Here is a 19,555-nt window from a genome sequence, read left to right on the forward strand (position 1 = left end):
GAGCCGAGATCGCGCCATTGCACTCCAGCCTGGGTAACAAGAGCGAAACTCCGTCTCAAAAAAAAAAAAAAGACTCAGTGTCCCCGTGGGCCTCAAGGGGAAGATGCAGAGGAAGAAAGAGGGCTGCAAATAATTGCTGCACATTGCTGCCGGTGGGGCCGAGGAACTCCCACACGGGGCTCAGCGGCAGGGATTTCACATCCACCGTCCTACGCTAAAATCCTAAATCTGCCCCAACTCCAAACGTTTACAGAAGGAAGCAGTTTTATTAGGGTAGATCTTGCGTACACAAAATCCTTGATGGGAAGAGATCCTTGAGGTCTCTTACCCCGTACAGGATGACCTAATAGAACCAGTGCTCAGTTCTGTTTCGAAACAGGCCAAGTTCAGGGAGCCTCCAGCATCCCAGATGAGCTACCCCAGCCACGCCCTGCCTCTTCAGCCTGTGCCCAGCTCACAGGCCCTCCTTGGATTGGGGACTGGCCAAGGAAGGGTGTTGGCTGTTCTCTGAGGTTCTTAGTGGCTGACGCTGGAGATATGTCGTCTTCCCTGAGGGTTTACCGTTTGAACTGGTGTTGCGTATCTGATTCAGCAAAAAATGAGAGAAGCTGATCGATAATGGCGAATGGAGGGGTTGGCCTGGGGAGGCTGTCAACCCCTCCTGCACCCCTCTGGACCTAAACAGTGGGCTCTTCCACCTGCCAGCTTGGGCAGCCAGTCAAGACCGTCCCCTGGCCCTCTCCCCGGGAGTCTAGGGCACAGCGGCTGAGGTCCCCTGGCAGTGCTGGTCCCAATGGTTTGTAAGTTGGCTCCAGTGGTAGGAATCATTTCTGGTTTATTCGGGTCCTCTTAAGTCTGACCCCGTGTCCTCAGGCTGTGTCCTAGTGCCCACTCCTGGGCCTCCTTCCCAGGGCCTCTAACTCTGATGGGGCATGAGCAGTCAGTGTAGCGCGTCCCCATCCCTGCCGCCCCTTCTGCTCACACCAGCTGCCGGATTCCAGCACCATACTTGGCAAGGACCTCTCCTTCACAGAAGGGCTGAGGGTCTGTGTCTGGGCCTTTCCTGCCCACACCACATTTAAGCCTCCTGGCCATTCATCCCTTCCTCAGGTCCACTTCCAGCCTGTTGAAACAACCATTTTTTTTTTTTTTTGAGATGGAGTTTTGCTCTCGTTACCCAGGCTGGAGTGCAATGGCACGATCTCAGCTCACCGCAACCTCCGCCTCCTGGGCTCAGGCAATTCTCCTGCCTCAGCCTCCCGAGTAGCTGGGATTACAGGCACGCGCCACCATGCCCAGCTAAATTTTGTATTTTTAGTAGAGACGGGGTTTCACCATGTTGACCAGGATGGTCTCGATCTATTGACGTCGTGATCCACCTGCCTTGGCCTCCCAAAGTGCTGGGATTACAGGCTAGAGCCACCGCGCCCGGCGAAACAAGCTTCTAAGAATCCAAGCAAGCAGCGAAAACGTAACCCACCCTCTAAATGGTGTATGTGCCTTAGAAGGGGCTCTCAGGAGCCTCACCCCCCTACAGCTGCTCTGACGTGGACTCTCAGGACTCTGGGGAGGAAGACAGCCTTGTGTCCTCTCGTGAGTCTCCTGTCACACCATCCACAGCACCGCCAGCAACTACCTCTACCTGGCTCCACAGTCATGCCTCGCAAATGCCAAACAGAGCCAGAAGGAAGAACCGCTGGCACCTGGTATCCTGATTCCATGACTGCTGGGCAGGAGGGAAGTACCGCCCGGCAGTGTGGGCTCAGAAAATTCATCTGACCTCTCTGGACTTGTCTCAGTAGATGTCTGAAAAATCTTTGTGAAATGGAATCGAGGCTTGGAACTGGAAGTGTTCATTTTGAGACTTACTAATAAATCAAGTAAGGTTTTCTTACAAGCCTTTCCTAACCCCACTGTGCACTCACCCCTCTCTCTGCTGTTCTCCTGCCCCTGGGACTCCCAAAATCGCTGGTCCCTGACTCCCTTCAGCACTTCCCACACACTACCGCAACGACGGACGTGACTGTGACACCTGGTGCTGCTTGGACTCCCAACCACCCAGGACACACTTACCGATGGATTCACGAATAAGAAAACTACCGTGCACCAAGTACTCACTGACTGCCAAGCACCCTGCTAAGGATTTTAAATGCTGATTCTCACAGCAGAACTGTTTTACAGCTGAGGAACTCAAGGCTCAGAGGAGACAGAGGAACTTGCCCGGGATCACATAGCTAGAAGCTCTGAGCTGGAAATGGAACTCGGAAGCCTCCGACTCCAGAGCTCCTTCCTTCTCTCACCACTGGGCCAGGGATCCTCCGCCTCTGCCCTGGTGCCATCTTGGGCTGGATACCTCTGCCGTAAGGGACCATCCTTGTGCATGGTAGGATAGTCAGCAGCTTCTCTCACCTTGTGGCATCTAGTATCCACCAGATGCCAAGAGCACCCCCACCACTACCCCCAGCTGTAACAACCAAACATCACCTAGGGCATAAAACCACCCCGGCTGGGAGCCACTGCCGATAGACCTTGCTGCCTCCACCGCCGGGGCTGTGGTCCAACCCTGGCTTGGGGCAGGACTGGCCGAAACACAGAGCTTTGAGAGATACGGTCACATGCCCTGGAAGCATGCAGCTCAGCTGGGAAGGCAAGACTGTCCCAGAGGCCAGGTCACAGGCCAGGTCGGAAGCCAGCTGAGAGCTGAGCTGGCAGGGTCTGGTGGTGGGAGCTACGCACACTCCAGATGGTAGAGCCACAGTGTCCTTGGGGACCCTGCCATCTGCAAAGCCAAAAATTCATCTTCAAAGGCCTGTCCACAGGCATGGCCTCGGACCTTCTGACAGCTGTCAAGCCTGCGACCTCATGTCTGCGCAGTGCGCCAGGAACATCAGCCTGTGGGGAAGTCCACCCGTGCAAGGCCACCCACGCACACCCTGATAACATCTGACAGGAGCCCGGGTGGCCCCAGATAGAAAAGGAGGCCATAAAATAGGAAGCCTGTGCCAGGCCTGCGGAGTAGGGGACACGGCTCTTCCCAGGAATGCCCACTGTTTGTTTGCCAGCTGGGCCCACATGCCCGGCTTCCTATTAAGGATTTGGTCCCTTCTCTTGTTTTGCCCCACCCTTCTAGATCTTTCTAAACTCAAAATGTCTGGGCTCCCCCAGCTGGGGGGAGATTGTGACATACTGAGGTTTGCTTCGGTGGCATTAACCTGCCCGCTCCTCACGGTGTGCCAATCCTCAGAAGACTCTCCCTGCCCTCCAGCGAATTCGCTCTGAGGAAGGGGCCTCCACTGCAGGCCCCAGACTGCAGCTGCTGCCAGGGTTAACATGGCATAAGGTAGGAGACTGGAAGCAATCACCTGGCCCTGCATTGCCAATCCTAAAAGTCCCGACGGAATTCCCCAAGCCCCCACAAGGAGAGTCAGCGTGAAGGGTTTCCCCAGCTGAATCCCAGGCTCCAGGGCCAAGCCAGCCCTTCTCAGTACATCACAGGGGCTCCCTGCCACCGCAAAGCCAGAAATCCATCTTCAAAGGCCTGTGCATGGAGCCCAGAAGCCTGGTCTGCAGTTACAAACTTGGACTCAGCAGGCAGAGAGAGGGAGGGAAGGAAGCAAGAAAGGCAGGCCCCAAATAGCACGTTCCTCCCTCAGGAGGGTTCAGGAGGAAAATGGAAAGCAGGGGCCGGGTGCCGTGGCTCATGCCTGTAATCCCAGCACTTTGGGAGGCCAAGGCAAACAGATCCCGAGGTCAAGAGATCGAGACCATCCTGGCCAACATGGTGAAACCCTGTCTCTACTAAAAATACAAAAATTAGCTGGACATGGTGGCACACGCCTGTAGTCCCAGCTGCTTGGGAGGCTGAGGCAGGAGAATCTCTTGAATCTGGGAGGTGGAGGTTGCAGTGACCTGAGACAGCGCCGCTATACTCCAGCCTGGAGACAGAGCGAGACTCCATCTAAAAAAAGAAAGAAAGCAAGCAGGATCCGCAGCAGCCTTTGGAGAAACAGATGTTTTCTTTGTTCTCCTCACCTCTCTGGTCAAAGCCCCAGCCCTGCCTCTGACTTGCTGTGTGACCTTGGGCAAGTCCCCTCCCCTCTCTGAAACTCAACGGCTCATTTGTCAAGTGCAGATAATGAACATCTGTCCTTCTGATTTCACGGGGCCTCTGGGCCCAAATGGACAGATGGATGAGAACGTATTCCGCAAAGAACAGAGCACTCCCCACGTGCGGGAATGCTGGCGGTGACTTTGTGGACAGTGAATATTTGAGTTCCTGGCTCCCGTCCTGGCCGGGACAGACTGTCAGAGAGGCTCGAGGACAGAGTAGGAGGAAGAAGGCTGATTGGCAAGTGCAGCATGGAAACATAACCAAGCTCGTCGACTCTCCTAAGACCAGCTTATTCATAGCTGTAAAAACCTTCTGTCTGAACAGTCAGTCCTACCTCTCGAGGGTTAGGATTTGTTAACACTTTCCTAAGATCAGTTTGACTCTGTAAAGTGGTGGGAACCTCAGGCTCAGCCAGGCAGCCAGGCTCAGGGAGGGCTCCGTGGTGACTTTACCAGCCTGTGTTTTGAAAGCCCAAAGCTGGGGTCCAGACCGTCTGCCTCTACCCCTGTAATGGCTACAGTCACCCAGAAGGCAGCCCTTCCCTGCTTCCACCGCCTTCCCTGGGCCCCTGATTGTCCCTGATCATTTTCCTTCCTCATCCAAGTGCTGGCTATTGGTCTACCTATGTGGATTGCTGAATCGGGGGACTGGGGGTGCAAGAGAGAGAGGGTGAGTGGACCCAGTCCTCAAGAAAGGGCCATGGGGTTAATAACCTAGAAACTTCCCCTCAAGGAGCCATCGTTTCCTGTCTTCCTGTCCAAGCATTAAAGCTTCCCCTTGTCCTGCAACTGGTAGGCAGAACAAGCTCCTCGAAGCCCTGAGAAACAAGAACAAGCAATGGTGCCCGGGGTGCCGGCTGGCATGGAGGTGGCCCTGGCTTACCTGGTGCTCCAGCCCCATCAAACAGCATTCAGTTCCTTATGAGCAAATGCTCTGCACCCTCTCCAGCCTCAGGACCTTTGCACGGGCTGTTCCTGGCCCTTTTCTCCAGCTCCTGTTTCTCTCCGGCCCCACCCATGGTTCAGGCGCATGGGTACACGTGACGTCCTGAAAGACTTTTCATGACCCCCATCTCGATCCAGATTCAGCCTCACTGTGGTTTCCCTGATTGCACTGATCACAGTTTGCAACTGCATGTTGAGTCTTTTTTTTATTACTATTTTTGTATCTTCAAGTTCTGTGGGGGCAGGGACAATATCCCTGGCACCGAGCAAGTGCCTGGCACAAAGGAGACCTCAGTGAATGTTTACTGAAGAAACCGAGGAGTAGGGTTTACGTACACGGAAGCAACTCAGACCCTGCAAAGAAATACTGAAGAAGGGCAACTGGGGGAGACACGTTCCCTCCCTCACTGTCAGAAGGAGTGGACAGTGGCGAGAGGGTCCCTAGAGGGTTTTGAAGCTCAAAGAGGGATGGAAGTTTAGCCCTGGATTTAGCATTTGTTTCTAGAACATTCCTTTTTTTCCTAAATTCCTGTCCTTGGGATCGGCTTGACCCATTTTGTGCTAAGGATGAGATGAGGCAAGAAGGTCTCCTTGGCTCATTCAAAAGCCAAGAGCCCCCACCAGAAGTCAGGTCACTAAATGATGCACCCAGAAGAAGGTGCCCTCAGTGGCTGACAGAGGCTTCACTGGTCACAGGGCCTGATGTGACTCCTAGCGACAGGCCCATGAGGATAAGTGCTGATGTGTGTCCGCTTCCCAATGCCAGGATGGGGTTCTGCTGGGAGCCGTCGGTGCCTATGACTGGAACGGAGCTGTGTTGAAGGAGACTAGTGCCGGGAAGCTCATTCCTCTCCGCGAGTCCTACCTGAAAGAGTTCCCCGACGAGCTCAAGAACCATGCTGCCTACCTGGGTAAGAGCCCAGAGTGAGGGGAGGCGGCGGGTGGCAGGCAGGGAGGGCACCCAGGGGCTGCAGAACCCCCAGCCCACACACGGGTGAGGGGCCTGCTATGTATATTCTGGGCTGATTCAAGCATTCAACCCCAAAGATCATCGCCGGCCCATTTCCTCTCCACCCTGATATCCACCACGCCCAGCACCAAGCCCAGCGTGTAGCAGGCTCTCCGTAAATAGGTAGAATGAAGGACAAGTAGCTCCCCACCCACTTCAGTGTGTTTCATTTGGTGCTTCTAGACTCTGGGTCAGCTGTTGTTGTGCCTTTAAAGTTTTTAGGGCTGACTAGGGTTCCAGCTGAGCCTGCCTCCCTAAGGCAAAACACAAGTTGAGTGGTACCTGCATTCACTGGTGTTTTTTAATGTTCACAATCAAGACAGAAGTCACTGCCCATGAAGCACTTTGGAAGTGAGTATCTAGAGAGAAGCACAAATCATTGATGGCGAAGGTCCCAGCCGCGAGGCCTTAGCCTGCTGGGCTGAGTCACTTTCCAGTTCTGCAGAAGTAGTCACCTGGCCATCCCCAGCCATGTCCCATTCACCATGGCTTGTTCCTTTCTCATATATATATAAAACCAAGGAGTACGGTTTACATACACGGAAGCAACTCAGACACTGCAAAGAAATACTGAAGAAGGGCAATTAGGGGGGACATGTATATATATATGTGTGTATATATATATATATATATATACACACACACACACACACACACACATATATATATAATTTTGTTTTAGGTTTTGGGGTACATGTGAAAACATGCAGGATTGTTGCGTAGGTACACACATGACAATGTGGTTTGCTGCCTTCCTCGCCATCACCTGTATCTGGCATTTCTCACCATGGTATCCCTCCCCAACTCCCCACCCCCTGCTGTCCCTCCCCTAGTTCCCCCTAACAGACCCCAGTGTGTGATGCTCCCCTCCCTGTGTCCGTGTGTTCTCGTTGTTCAACACCCGCCTGTGAGTGAGACCATGCGGCGTTTGATTTTCTGGTCTTGTGTCAGTTTGCTGAGAATGATGGTTTCCAGGTTCATCCATGTCCCTACAAAGGACACGAACTCATCGTTTTTTATGGCTGCATAGTATTCCATGGTGTATATGTGCCACATTTTCCCTGTCCAGTCTATCATCGATGGCATTTGGGTTGGTTCCAGGTCTTTGCTATGGTAAACAGTGCTGCAGTGAACATTCATGTGCATGCATACTTATAATAGAATGATTTATAATCCTTTGGGTATATACACAGTAATGGGATTGCTGGGTCAAATGGAATTTCTATTTCTAGGTACTTGAGGAATCACCACACTGTCTTCCACAATGGTTGAACTAATTTACACTCCCACCAACGTGTAAAAGTGTTCCTATTTCTCCACATCCTCTCCAGCATCTGTTGTCTCCAAATTTTTATTGATCGCCATTCTAACTGGCGTGAGATGGTATCTCAATGTAGTTTTGATTTGCATTTCTCTAATGACCAGTGATGATTAGCATTTTTTCTTTTCTTTCTTTTTTTTTTTTTTTTTTTTTTTTTTTTGAGACGGAGTTTCGCTCTTGTTACCCAGGCTGGAGTGCAATGGCGCGATCTCGGCTCACTGCAACCTCCGCCTCCTGGATTCAGGCAATTCTCCTGCCTCAGCTTCCTGAGTAGCTGGGATTACAGGCACACGCCACCACGCCCAGCTAATTTTTTGTATTTTTAGTAGAGATGGGGTTTCACCATGTTGACCAGGATGGTCTCGATCTCTTGACCTCATGATCCACCCGCCTCGGCCTCCCAAAGTGCCGGGATTACAGGCTTGAGCCACCTCGCCCAGCCAATGAGCATTTTTTCATATGTTTGTTGGCCTCATATATGTTTTCTTTTGAAAAGTGTCTGTACATATTCTTCACCCACTTTTGGATAGGTTTGTTTGTTTTTTTCTTGTAAATCTGTTTTAGTTCTTTGTAGATTCTAGCTATTAGCCCTTTGTCAGATGGGTAGATTGCAAAGATTTTTTCCCATTCTGTTTGTTGCCGATTCACTCTAATGATTGTTTCTTTTGCTGTGCAGAAGCTCTGAAGTTTAATTAGGTGCCATTTGTCTATTTTGGCTTTTATTGTCGATGCTTTTGGTGTTTCAGTCATGAAGTCCTTGCCTGTGCCTATGTTCTGAATGGTTTTGCCTAGGTTTTCTTCTAGAGTTTTTTATGGGGTTAGAGCTTATGTTTAAGTCTTTAATCCATCTGGAGTTAATTTTAGTGTAAGGTGTTAGGAAGGGGTCCAGTTTCAGCTTTCTGCACATGTCTAGCCAGTTTTCCCAACATCATTTATTAAACAGGGAATCCTTTACCCATTGCTTGTTTTTGTCAGGTTTTTCAAAGATCAGATGGTTGTAGATGTGTGGCGTTGCCTCCGAGGCCTCTGTTCTGTTCCATTGGTCTATGCCTCTGTTTTGGTACCAGTACCATGCTGTTTTGATTACTGTAGCCTTATAGTGTAGTTTGAAGTCAGGTACTGTGATGCCTCCAGTTTTATTCTTTTTGCTTAGAATTGACTTGGCTATGCGGGCTCTCTTTTGATTCCATATGAAATTTAAGGTGGTTTTTTCCAGATCTGTGAAGGTCATTGGTAGCTTGATGGGGATAGTGTTGAATCTATAAATTACGTTGGGCAGTATGGCCATTTTCACAATATTGATTCTTTCTAACCATGAGCATGGAATGTTTTTCCATCTGTTTGTGTCCTCTCTTATTTCCTTGAGCAGTGGTTTGTAGTATTCCTTGAGGAGGTCCTTTACGTCCTTTGTTAGTTGTATTCCTACGTATTTTATTCTCTTTGTAGCAATTGTGAATGGCAGTTCATTCTTGATTTGGCTCTCTTTACGTCTGTTATTGGTGTATAGGAATGCTTGTGATTTTTACACATTGATTTTGTATCTTGAGACTTTGCTGAAGTTGCTTATCAGTTTCAGGAGATTTTGGGTGGAGACGATGGGGTCTTCTAGATATACAATCATGTCATCTGCAAATAGAGATAATTTGACTTCCTCCTTTCCTAATTGAATACCCTTTATTTCTTTTTCTTGCCTGATTGCTCTGGCTAGAACTTCCAGTAGTATATTGAATAGGAGTGGTGACAGAGGGGATCCTTGTCTAGTGCCAGATTTCAAAGGGAATGCTTCCTGGTTTTGCCCATTTAGTATGATACTGGCTGTGGGCTTGTTGTAAATAGCTTTTTTTATTTTGAGATACATTTCATCAATACCTAGTTTATTGAGAGTTTTTAGAATAAAGGGCTGTTGAATTTTGTCAAAGGCCTTCTCTGCATCTATTGAGATAATCATGTGGTTTTTGTCTTTGATTCTGTTTATATAGTGAATTATGGCTTGTTCCTTTCTAAAGGAAGGGCCAGAAGGGAGGACAGCAAAGGGGGTGAAGTTCAGGGTCCCCATTGCCTCTGGGTCTTAGTTTCTGAACCAAGTCCACTGTCTGTGACATTATTTCTCATTAAAGCCTCCTGGGACCCCAGTCCTGTCCTCCATGCTCTTAGGCCACCCAGAGTGGACAGCAGATCTGTCCAGGTGCCTGTCTTCTCTCTGTTGCTCCGTCCCATCCTGACCTTTGTTCCTCAGCTCTTTAGCCAACACCCTGCCTATGACTCTGCCCACACTGTGGTTACCCCATTTTCCATCCCCAACCTTAGGACCCTCTGCTGACAAAAGGCCAAAATGCTGCAATCAGGACTGTGCTAGAAAATTCAGAGGTGGGCCAGGCGCAGTGGCTCATGCCTGTAATCCCAGCACCTTGGGAGGCTGAGGCGAGCAGATCATGAGGTCGAGAGATCGAGGCTATCCTGGCCAACACATTGAAACCCTGTCTCTACTAAAAAATAGCTGGCTATGGTGGTGGACACCTGTAGTCCCAGCTACTGTGGAGGCTGAGGCAGGAGAATCACTTGAACCCAGGAGGGGGGAGGTTACAGTGAGCTGAGATCACGCCACTGCACTCCAGCCTGGGGGACAGAGCAAGACTCCATCTCAAAAAAAAAAAAAAAAAAAAGAAAAGAAAATTCAGAAGTATAGATCTCTAGAAGTTTCCCAACAGCATCTGGCCCTAGGGTTTGCATTCTGTTGAATTCGCAAGATGTTAATTTAATTTGCAAGGTGTTAAACCGGAACTGCATAGCACCTGTGGTTGATGCTGTGAGGGCTCCATGGTGAGCAGCACGCAGCGCCTGCCCTCAAGCTGCTTCCTGGCCTGTGGGAGACACAGACACGAGCACAGATAATTACAACACAATTGAGGTAGGAGAGCAGATAAAAGCACAAATAAAAGAAAGATTGGAGTCCTTGCCTTGGCAAATGCTCAAACGCCGGGAAAGACGCTGGAAGAGCAAAGGCTAGCAGCCCTTTCACTAGAAACTAGAATCCCTCGTGTTTCTTTGAGATTGCCCCCAGGTCTGCAGCACTGCACTGAAAGTGAGGAAACCAAAGAGGGAGCGCAGGGACGGGTGCCACAAGGCATTCAACAGCAAGGCCGATCACATCAGGATGTCCCAGGGCCATTGAAGGTAATTCCAAGTGAGTCAGAGAAACGGTGTGGTCGGCCATGGCCCAGCGAGCTGGCACACTCGGGACCCACTGTGTAGGAGCTGGAGCCTACCCCAGGTCTCCACCGCAGGAGACGTTTCAAATAAGCCAAGGAGGTGCCAAGCAAAGGAGGGAGGTGTGGGAAGGTTATTTCAGGACCCAAGAAGTAGAAGAGTGTGGCTGGCACAGAGGGAGAAGTGGGAACGTGGAGGAGAGGGCAGGTTAGGCTAGGCTGTAGCAGGAGGCCTCGAATGCCGGGTTAAGCGGTTTGAGATTTTTCACGCTGACAATAGGGAGCTATTGAATATATCTGAGTGAGAGCACAGCAGGATGACTTTCCCCCAGCCCAGCAGAGCCACCCTGCTTTGCTTCCCAGAAGACCCTGGAGGGGTGGAGCTGGGCTAAGGGACATTCATGAGGCCCAGCTGTCATGCCTTAGCCAGTCACTGCTTTGGGTGGGGGTCTTGAGGAAGTGCCTTTTCTCTTCCTCCTCCTCCCTCTCGGAGTCATCCAGTGAGGGCAGTGTCTGGGTTCTCTGCTGGGGCGGAGATGCCTGCTGGAAGATTCCTCCCATGTCCCAAGGGAGAGGAGCACTGCAGGGGAAGGAGACCCGGAGGCCAGCTCCCAGCCTCCACTTGAGATGCAGTAGATTTCGGGCACATCCCTTCCCTTTCATCAGGCCTTTGAAGAGGCTGGCCCAGCCTCAGAATGGCCCTTCCTGCTGGCCAGAGAGCTGCCTGAGAACCAAAGACACCAACCCACAGACAGCTGGAAGGCAGGAAGCTCTGTGAACTTTGAGAGCGGGCCCACGCCTGCCCCTAGGATACTTGGCCCCCGATTTCATGTCAGTGCCCTTCTGCCAAAGCCCAAAAGCCCAGGGCTAGCTGAGAACATTGTCAGTAGTGCCACGGAGGGCTTCGCTTAGAAGAAACCTTTGCTCCACACCACAGGCTAAGCCCACCCACCTGTATATTTATGGTTGCTCTAAATACATGGCCATGTTAGCCACCCCTATGTGAGGTCTTGGTCTTAAGAAACTGTCAAGCCTTATTCCCCAAAGTACACCCTCAAAAGTAAAAACTGTTGAGTCTGGAGCCAGAGCGGCTCACCCCCAGCACTGAGTCAGCTCCCCTGTACACCCTGTAGCCCCTCTGGAAGCAGCCAGTGGGACCCAAGTGACAGGGTTACACACACATGCACATATGTGCATATACACACTCACACATGTGCACTGCAGGAGACATCTGTTCCCCAGAAACAGCCCAGGAACTGTCACCAAGGCCCAACACCCATCTCAAATCTGGAATCCAAGGTTGTCTGGCAGAAAGCGGGGTTCTGGGATGCCACTGGCTTTCCATACCTGCTGGAGCCCACTTTTGGGAGAGTTGTCCGAAGAGCTGCACATTTGCTTCCTGGGTACTGGGTGGGTGACTTTGAGAATCACAGCGATCAGGCACAGCCATGCCAGGAGCAGGGATTGGCAGCCTCTCCAAAACAGCCCCTGGGGTTCCATTTTCTCTTTGGTATGCTGTATGTATGGGACTCACAGGAGCTTCCTCCTTTGAGTCTGCAAAGCTTTGGAGCTTCAAGAATCCCTGAGACCCCATGTAAATATCTGAAGCTAATCAATTACTTCCACTTTCACGGCTAACACTCTAGTCCTCGGTGAGCCACTTAGCAGGCGTTTGTGGTAATAAAGAGGATACTGGTTAGTTCTCAAGGGTGAAGACTGATGAAGAACAAAAACACAGTCTGCCCAATATTAAATGAAGTGAGGCTGGAGTCAGCCCTGCTCGCTGCTGCCCTCCGCCGGCTCATGAGCAGGCGAAGGAGGGATGTATGCATTTCAAGTTAGTGATCTCTTTTAGCAGCCCCACCTGGCTCCCTTTATTTTCTCCAGCAAGGGCTGGGGTGCGGTGAGTCCTCTCCACCCTCCAAACCCATCTCCTGGGCCTTGTCTCTTCCAGGCCTCCCCAGCTTCCCCTAGGAATTACAGCCCTGCACGATTGAATCTGCTTAGCTGGCCCTGAACCTACCCCATCACTGGCCCATCCTCTGGCATGGCCAAGTCACGCACCCGGCCCGAGGAAGGCCTGCTGAGGACATGGTGCCAAAGATCAGCCTGTTTCCTCCTGTGGCAGGGTATACAGTCACATCGGTCGTGTCCTCCAGGCAGGGGCGGGTGTACGTGGCCGGAGCCCCCCGGTTCAACCACACAGGCAAAGTCATCCTGTTCACCATGCACAGCAACCGGAGCCTCACCATCCACCAGGCTCTGCAGGGCCAGCAGGTAATGAAGGGGGAGCCTGGGGCAGGGATGGATGGAAGAGGAGGCGGGTCAGACAAACGGAGGGTAGTGAATACAGGCATGCCTGGGCCACTGGGTGCCCTGAAGGGCAGTCATGTTCCTCCAGCCATCTTCATGCTGTCAGGAGTGGCAGGAGTGCGCATCCACCCACAGAGGCCCCATGGGTCCTCCAGGATGCCAGCTCCTTCCCTTTTCCTGGAAGGGAAGCAGTGCGGAATGGGAAGGCTGCCAATGGCACTGCCCTGCAGGGAGGTGGTTGGCAGCCAGACTGTGTGCCGAGTCCTGTGTTGGACAGTGATGGATGCACATTGGAAAGCTATGATAAGAGTCATTGGTGGTGAAAACAGGGCTCCAATCCAAGTCACTCCCATCGCAGAGGAAAACTGGGGTCCTGGGAAGCAGTGTGGTTTTTCCAGGGTTCTACGGCAAATTCATGACTGGGTCAAGCCAAGAATCCTCTTGGTGGTGCTGCCTGCATCATGCCACCTCCTGACCCCCAATAACCCCAAAACCAGGCCTGGGCTCTTCCTGGCCCCCAACAACCCCAAAACCAGGCCTGGGCTCCTCCCGACCGGCAGCACCCGTGTTCTCTCTAGGCCGGAGCTGAGCGCTGTCCCAGTCCTTCTATGTTGTCCCCAGGTCCCCATCGGCTCTCCTGAGCCTGAGAACAGCCCTGTCTCCTGCATCTCTGACTGCCCTTGGCCTGTCACCGTGAGAAACCTGCTCTTCACCAAGTCTAACCTAAATCCCTCTAGCTGCAGAGCGCCACCCTCCTGCCATTCCTCCCCGTCTCTTGGGCTTGGGCCATCTCGGGCGGCTCAGCTCTCACCCTCTGCCCTGCCCGCCCACACTCACCCAGGGCCAGCTCTTTTGGGAATCGAGGGCTAGACCTGGAGAGCTGGAGGGAATTTGCTGATGAATTGATGACATTTTTCCTGCCCAGTTCCGCCTCCAACATCCGAACGAGAAACCGCAGTGCTGAAGGCAGCTAAATTAAGTGGATTCCAAATCGCGGTGACCCACATAGCTGAGGCCACATATTTAGACAAATTTCTCCCTCCCCGTCCCTCACTCGCTCGCTGTCTGCTTCTTAGTTACTTTATGTAGGCACATGGCTTCCCTCTCCCTCCCGTGTCTATTTGTTCCCTTTCCTCTCTCCTACATTTTTATCTTTCTCCTCAGTTAAAAGCTGTTAATGCTTGAGAATAGATTTCTTCTGAAAACACACCAAGCCAGAGATGGGCGGGGGAAGCAGAGTCATGGGCCAGGGTGTCAGACAGACCCCAGTTCCAGCCAGCTTGGTGGTGACCAGGTGACCAGCCTTCTGACCCTGGCAAGCAGCTCCCATTCTCTGAGTTTTGGCTCCTTCCCTGTAAAATGAGGATGACCCTCTCTCCTAGCAGCGTGGGGCTCACATGAGCTAACCCAAGGCCATAAACCATCCCACACAGGCCTGTCCATGAACAGGACACCTTCCCCTTTCCTCAGCAACCCAGCGATCCAATAAGCATTAATTAAGCACCTTCTGTGTGCCAGGCACAGTACCCTGGCCGAGAGGGAACACAGCAGGCTCAGTGCCCACCCTCATGAGGTTCCTAGCGGAGGGAACAGGGGCTGCTGGGAGGACTGTGGAGAAGAGGCCATGGAGAAGGGGCAGGGAGCAGAAAGGTGAAGGTCAAGGACAGTTTCCAGCAAAAAGTGACACTTCAGCTGAGACCTGAGGGATGGCAGGGGATGATCTGGGGAGGATCATGCAAGAGAAAACCTTGTGCAGAGGGAAGCCTGGAAGCCGGCCAAGGCCTGGGGCTTTTGGAGAAGAGAAATAACTCAGTTCGGCAGGAGCCAGGAGCACTGCATTGGGAGCTGGGGCTTGGGGAGACAGAGGCTGGGAAGGGAAGACGGTCCAGCACAGTCCTGCTGGTAGTAGATACTACCCCAAAAGCCAGAGGGGCAGTGGTGTCAGAGGCCACGCCAGGTGCCATGGGGGTGGGCCGAAGGGGCCAGCGTGAGGCTGGAAGGCCCTTGGGAAGGTGCTTCACCTGGGGAAGAAGCGGTGGGCAGCAGTTGGTGAACTGGCAGGCACCAGGTAGGACTTGCTGGCAGGTTTGCAGGTGGGAGAGGCGGAAGGCGGAGTCAGGGTTTCTGGGTTTCTGATGGGGGGGTGAGTAGTGCCCTCACTGAAGTGGGGAGGCCGGCACCCCAAGCAGAAAGTGAACACAGCAAGTGCTCAGACACTGAAAGAAATCATCATTCACCAGCCACGATGCTAATGCCAGAGCAATTTATAACATCAAAAATTAAAAAACAGTGCCTCACACCTGTAATCCCAGCACTTTGAGAGGCTGAGGTGAGAGAATCACTTGAGCACAGGAGTTCCAGGCCAGCCTGGGCAACAAGCGAGACCCCACCACTGCGAATAATTTTTTTAAATAGCCAGGCACGGTGGCGAGTGCCTGCGGTCCCAGCTACTCAGGAGGCTGAGGTGGGAGGATCGCTTGAATCTGTGAGTTTGAGGCTGCAATGAGCCAGGATCGCACATTGCACTCCAGCCTCGGTGATAGAGCAAACCTTCGTCTCAAAGGAAAAAAAAAATGTTAAACTAACTGTCCAGCAATAATTGATTAAATACATTATGGGCCAGGCTCAGTGGCTCGTGCCTGTAATCCCAGCACTTTGAGAGGCCAAGGCAGGCGGATCTTGAAGTCAAGAGATCAAGAGCATCCTGGCCAACATGGTAAAACGCTGTCTCTACTAAAAATATAAAAATTAGCCAGGCGTGGTGGCGGGCACCTGTAGTCCCAGCTACTTGGAAGGCTGAGGCAGAAGAATCACTTGAACCCAGGAGGCAGAGGTTGCAGTGAGCCGAGATCGCACCACTGTACTCCAGTCTGGCGACAGAGTGAGACTCCATCTCAAAAACAAAAACAAAAAAATATATTATGATACATCCATATTTCAGAGCACTGTGGAATCACCAGTGATCACGTTGTAGACAAAAATATAACACATCATAGAAAAAATGTTAGCGATGTATTGTTTTATTTAAAAATCAGTATATAAACTATATTTGCATTATTACCCTAGGTTGTAAAAATAAAAACATATATACACGTACAAATAGGCAACATGCCTCAGGGGAAAAAAACTAGAAGACAATCCACAAAAACATTCATGGTTGTTATATCTGGATGTCGGGACTATGGGTAACTTTTGTTTTCTTCTTCATACCGTTAAACATTTTCCTTATTTTTTGTTATTATATCACTACATACAAGATAAATGGCCACCAATAAAATTAAACAATAGAAAGAAGAGTGGGGAGGGGATGATGACAGAAGGAAAAGAGGAAAGAGAAGGGCGAACAGAACAGGCAAGTCGGCTCCGAGGGAGAGGACAGGGCGCGCCCGAGAAGAGGGGACCCGTTTGTTCAAGGAGAATTCTGAGTCACAGGATGGCCTTGGCTTCCCTCTGCTGGCGCGGTGAGGGCTCTGGGCTGAGAGCTGGCAGCCAGCCCGCTCCTCTCCCCCATCACGCGCACAGATAGGCTCTTACTTCGGGAGTGAGATCACCTCGGTGGACATCAACGGCGACGGCGTCACTGATGTCCTGCTCGTGGGCGCACCCATGTACTTCAGCGAGGGCCGCGAACGAGGCAAGGTGTACGTCTATGAGCTGAGACAGGTATGGCTGGGCGGGGCTGGGCAGCTTCTCAAGGGTCCCCAACCTCTGCTTTGACTTGGGTAGCCACGAGGAAAATGGGTTACCAGCGAGGCCAGTGCTGGAGCCAGGCCTGGGAAGAATCGGAGCCTCCTCCATGGCTGGCCTCATGTACCAGAGACAGGGGTTCTGGGGGAGTGGAGTAGGGAGCGCATGCCGGGGCAGCCTGCAGAGGGAATTAGGAGCCTGAGGAACTTTTACCAAGCCCTCCCCGGCCTTTTTCTGCCCCTGATTTTGCAGAACCGGTTTGTTTATAACGGAACGCTGAAGGATTCGCACAGTTACCAGAATGCCCGCTTTGGGTCCTCCATCGCCTCGGTTCGAGACCTCAATCAGGATTCCTTCGACGATGTGGTGGTGGGAGCCCCCCTAGAGGACAACCACGCGGGAGCCATCTACATCTTCCACGGCTTCGGGGGCAGCATCCTGAAGACGCCAAAGCAGGTCAGGCTTCCCCCACCCCCGGGGAAGCGGGCAGAGCAAATGGGACTGCAGGAGACCCAGGAGCTTCTGGGCCTCATCTGGTTCGGGATTTTCTGCCGCGCCCTCTCACGGGAACGGATTCCAGTCTATCCCAGCCGTGCTTCCCCTAAGCGGAAATTTTGAAACGGGGGCATTTCAGCCGGGCGCGGTGGCTCACGCCTGTAATCTCAGCAGTTTAGGAGGTTGAGGCAGGTGGATCACGAGGTCAAGAGATCGAGACCATCCTGGTCAACAAGGTGAAACCCCGTCTCTACTAAAAATGCAAAAAATTAGCTGGGCATGGTGGCGCGTGCCTGTAATCCCAGCTACTCAGGAGGCTGAGGCAGGAGAATTGCCTGAACCCAAGAGGCGGAGGTTGCGGTGAGCCAAGATCGCACCATTGTCCTCCAGCCTGGGGAACAAGAGCGAAACTCCATCTCAAAAAAAAAAAAGGAGGAGGGGAGAAGCACTTTACCTTTAGGATCCTCCCATCACCCACTTTGGCACCCTCTTCCTGCTTGCCTTTATCCACCCCCACCCCCACCCCCCGCAACAACAAACAACAGGTCCCTGGCACCTGACCCTCACTCCCCGCCAACACAAATGCATGCAAATGCCTACCAGCGGAGAATCCCTTCTGGGCTCACCCTTCTCTGGAATTGCTTCATGCTAGAAACTGTGCTCATCTCAAAACCCACCCATCTCAGGTCCCACCCACCGAGGATCATCCTTTTGCGTGCACGGTTTATTAGTAAGAGAGCCTCACAAAGAGACCAGCGTGAGAGACCTGAATGGGCCGCCTGCCAAGTCACATGTATTCACACTTAATAGGGAGCTCTTTTAAGACACAATATCTTAATCCAAAAGAATGACTTGAATGGTAGGAATTTCAGGTGCCAGGACAGGCCAGGAGAGGAGATTGCTTTGGGTTGGGGAAGCTTCTTAGTGGTTTCAAACATCCCGACTGTTCCTGCCACTCAGGGCCGCCTGCCCCCACACTCACAGCATGCATGCCCCTCTCTCTCTCTCTCTCTCTCTCTTTCTCTCTCCCCCCATTCCCTGCAGAGAATCACAGCCTCAGAGCTGGCTACCGGCCTCCAGTATTTTGGCTGCAGCATCCACGGGCAACTGGACCTCGATGAGGATGGGCTTATCGACCTGGCAGTGGGTGCCCTTGGCAACGCTGTGATTCTGTGGTTGGTTTCCCCACCGATCCCGCCTCCTGGGCTCTTCTGAAGGTCATGATGAATGCGGGGGGTTTAAAGATAGGCTTCAGGATCTTTGTCCCTTGTCTTGAGCCACCCTGCGCTAGACTCACCCTGTTCTTAGCCCATCTTGCTTACACATTTTCTTTTCGTGAAATCAGTGTAAATTCAATATAAACTGAAGTCCTGTCCAAAAGCCCCCCGCTCTTAAAATTTGTCCTAAAAGTTCTGGCTACTGAGGCATGTCTTTCTGCTTCGACTTTTCAAGCGCTAATACTGTCAGGAGCAAGCTGAGCATATTTTTACCAGCTGGGAGGACCTTCCATCTCCCCTGGCGTGGAGGAATGTTTAGTACAGAGATTCCTTTCTTCCAAAGCCCTCTGACTCCTTGTTTCCTTTCTTCAGGGGCTCATTTTCATGCTTCCTAAACACCCATTTATTTTACCATATGTTGGCTACTTTTTGAGCCAAAAAACCTTGAGTATTTTTTCAAATATGTTGATGAGACATTTTTTATTATAAATACAATAACATAATGAACATTTATAAAATAAAAAAATTCACTCGGCCTGCCACCACCTTACCAAGGTCACTGTTAACGTGGTGGCGTATCTCCTCCCTGTCCTTTTCCCCCCTACTTAGGATTTTATACAAATGCAATCATATTTGCCCTATAACCTTAAAAAGGCATTGAACAGAGATCTATAACTTCACAGGGAGAATACAGGAAAGGCTGGGCTCCTGTTCACAGGACTACCACAAGCCAAGGGGGAGATATCTTCCTCCAGGTTTCCTAGAAAACAGAGCCTGAGGCAAAAGCCTCTGCGAATGCTTTGGGAGTAGGGTGCAACCCAAGAAGCAGAGGTGAAGCTGAAAGGGAGCGCAGACGGTGAGCGGCCGCCTGCAGCTCTTTGCTCAGCACCTCAGCATTTCCAGTGCAGCATAAAACAGCCCACTGTAGGGGAAGAAGCGGCAGCAGCAGACTTGTGGCTCCTTCAGATCCCTCACTTGTCATGGCCAGAGCACCTGCCGCTCCACACTCCTGGTGATGTCACCTGGCCCTCTAGGCAGCACTGGGAAGCCAGGGCCAGGCAGGTGCAGCTCAGTCAGTGCCCAGGAGCATGGCCTCTCTTCGAAGGTCTGTGCCACATGTGGGGGCTCTTAGGTCCTTGGTGGTGGTGGTGGTGGTGGTGGTGGTGGTGGTGGTGGTGGTGGTGGCGGCGGCGGCGGCAGCAACAGCAGCCTGGGCTGGCAAGGCATGGTCAAAGTGTTCACTGTCTTGGTT

The 19,555-nt window shown here is 51.9% G+C and overlaps 1 protein-coding gene across 1 annotated transcript in view; it reads left to right on the top strand.

The window, feature by feature from the left end:
• ITGA11 (integrin subunit alpha 11) overlaps window positions 1–19,555 on the top strand; it is a 148,734-nt gene that overhangs the window by 102,446 nt on the left and 26,733 nt on the right. Inside the window, exons 11-15 of the mRNA XM_003929689.4 lie at window positions 5,822–5,966; window positions 12,720–12,868; window positions 16,427–16,567; window positions 16,844–17,047; window positions 18,131–18,261. Of these exons, the coding sequence (XP_003929738.3) occupies window positions 5,822–5,966; window positions 12,720–12,868; window positions 16,427–16,567; window positions 16,844–17,047; window positions 18,131–18,261 (770 nt within the window). The remainder of the gene's footprint in view (window positions 1–5,821; window positions 5,967–12,719; window positions 12,869–16,426; window positions 16,568–16,843; window positions 17,048–18,130; window positions 18,262–19,555) is intronic.

Source organism: Saimiri boliviensis, chromosome 2, assembly GCF_048565385.1.
Source record: "Saimiri boliviensis isolate mSaiBol1 chromosome 2, mSaiBol1.pri, whole genome shotgun sequence".
Taxonomy (NCBI): Eukaryota; Metazoa; Chordata; class Mammalia; order Primates; family Cebidae; genus Saimiri; species Saimiri boliviensis.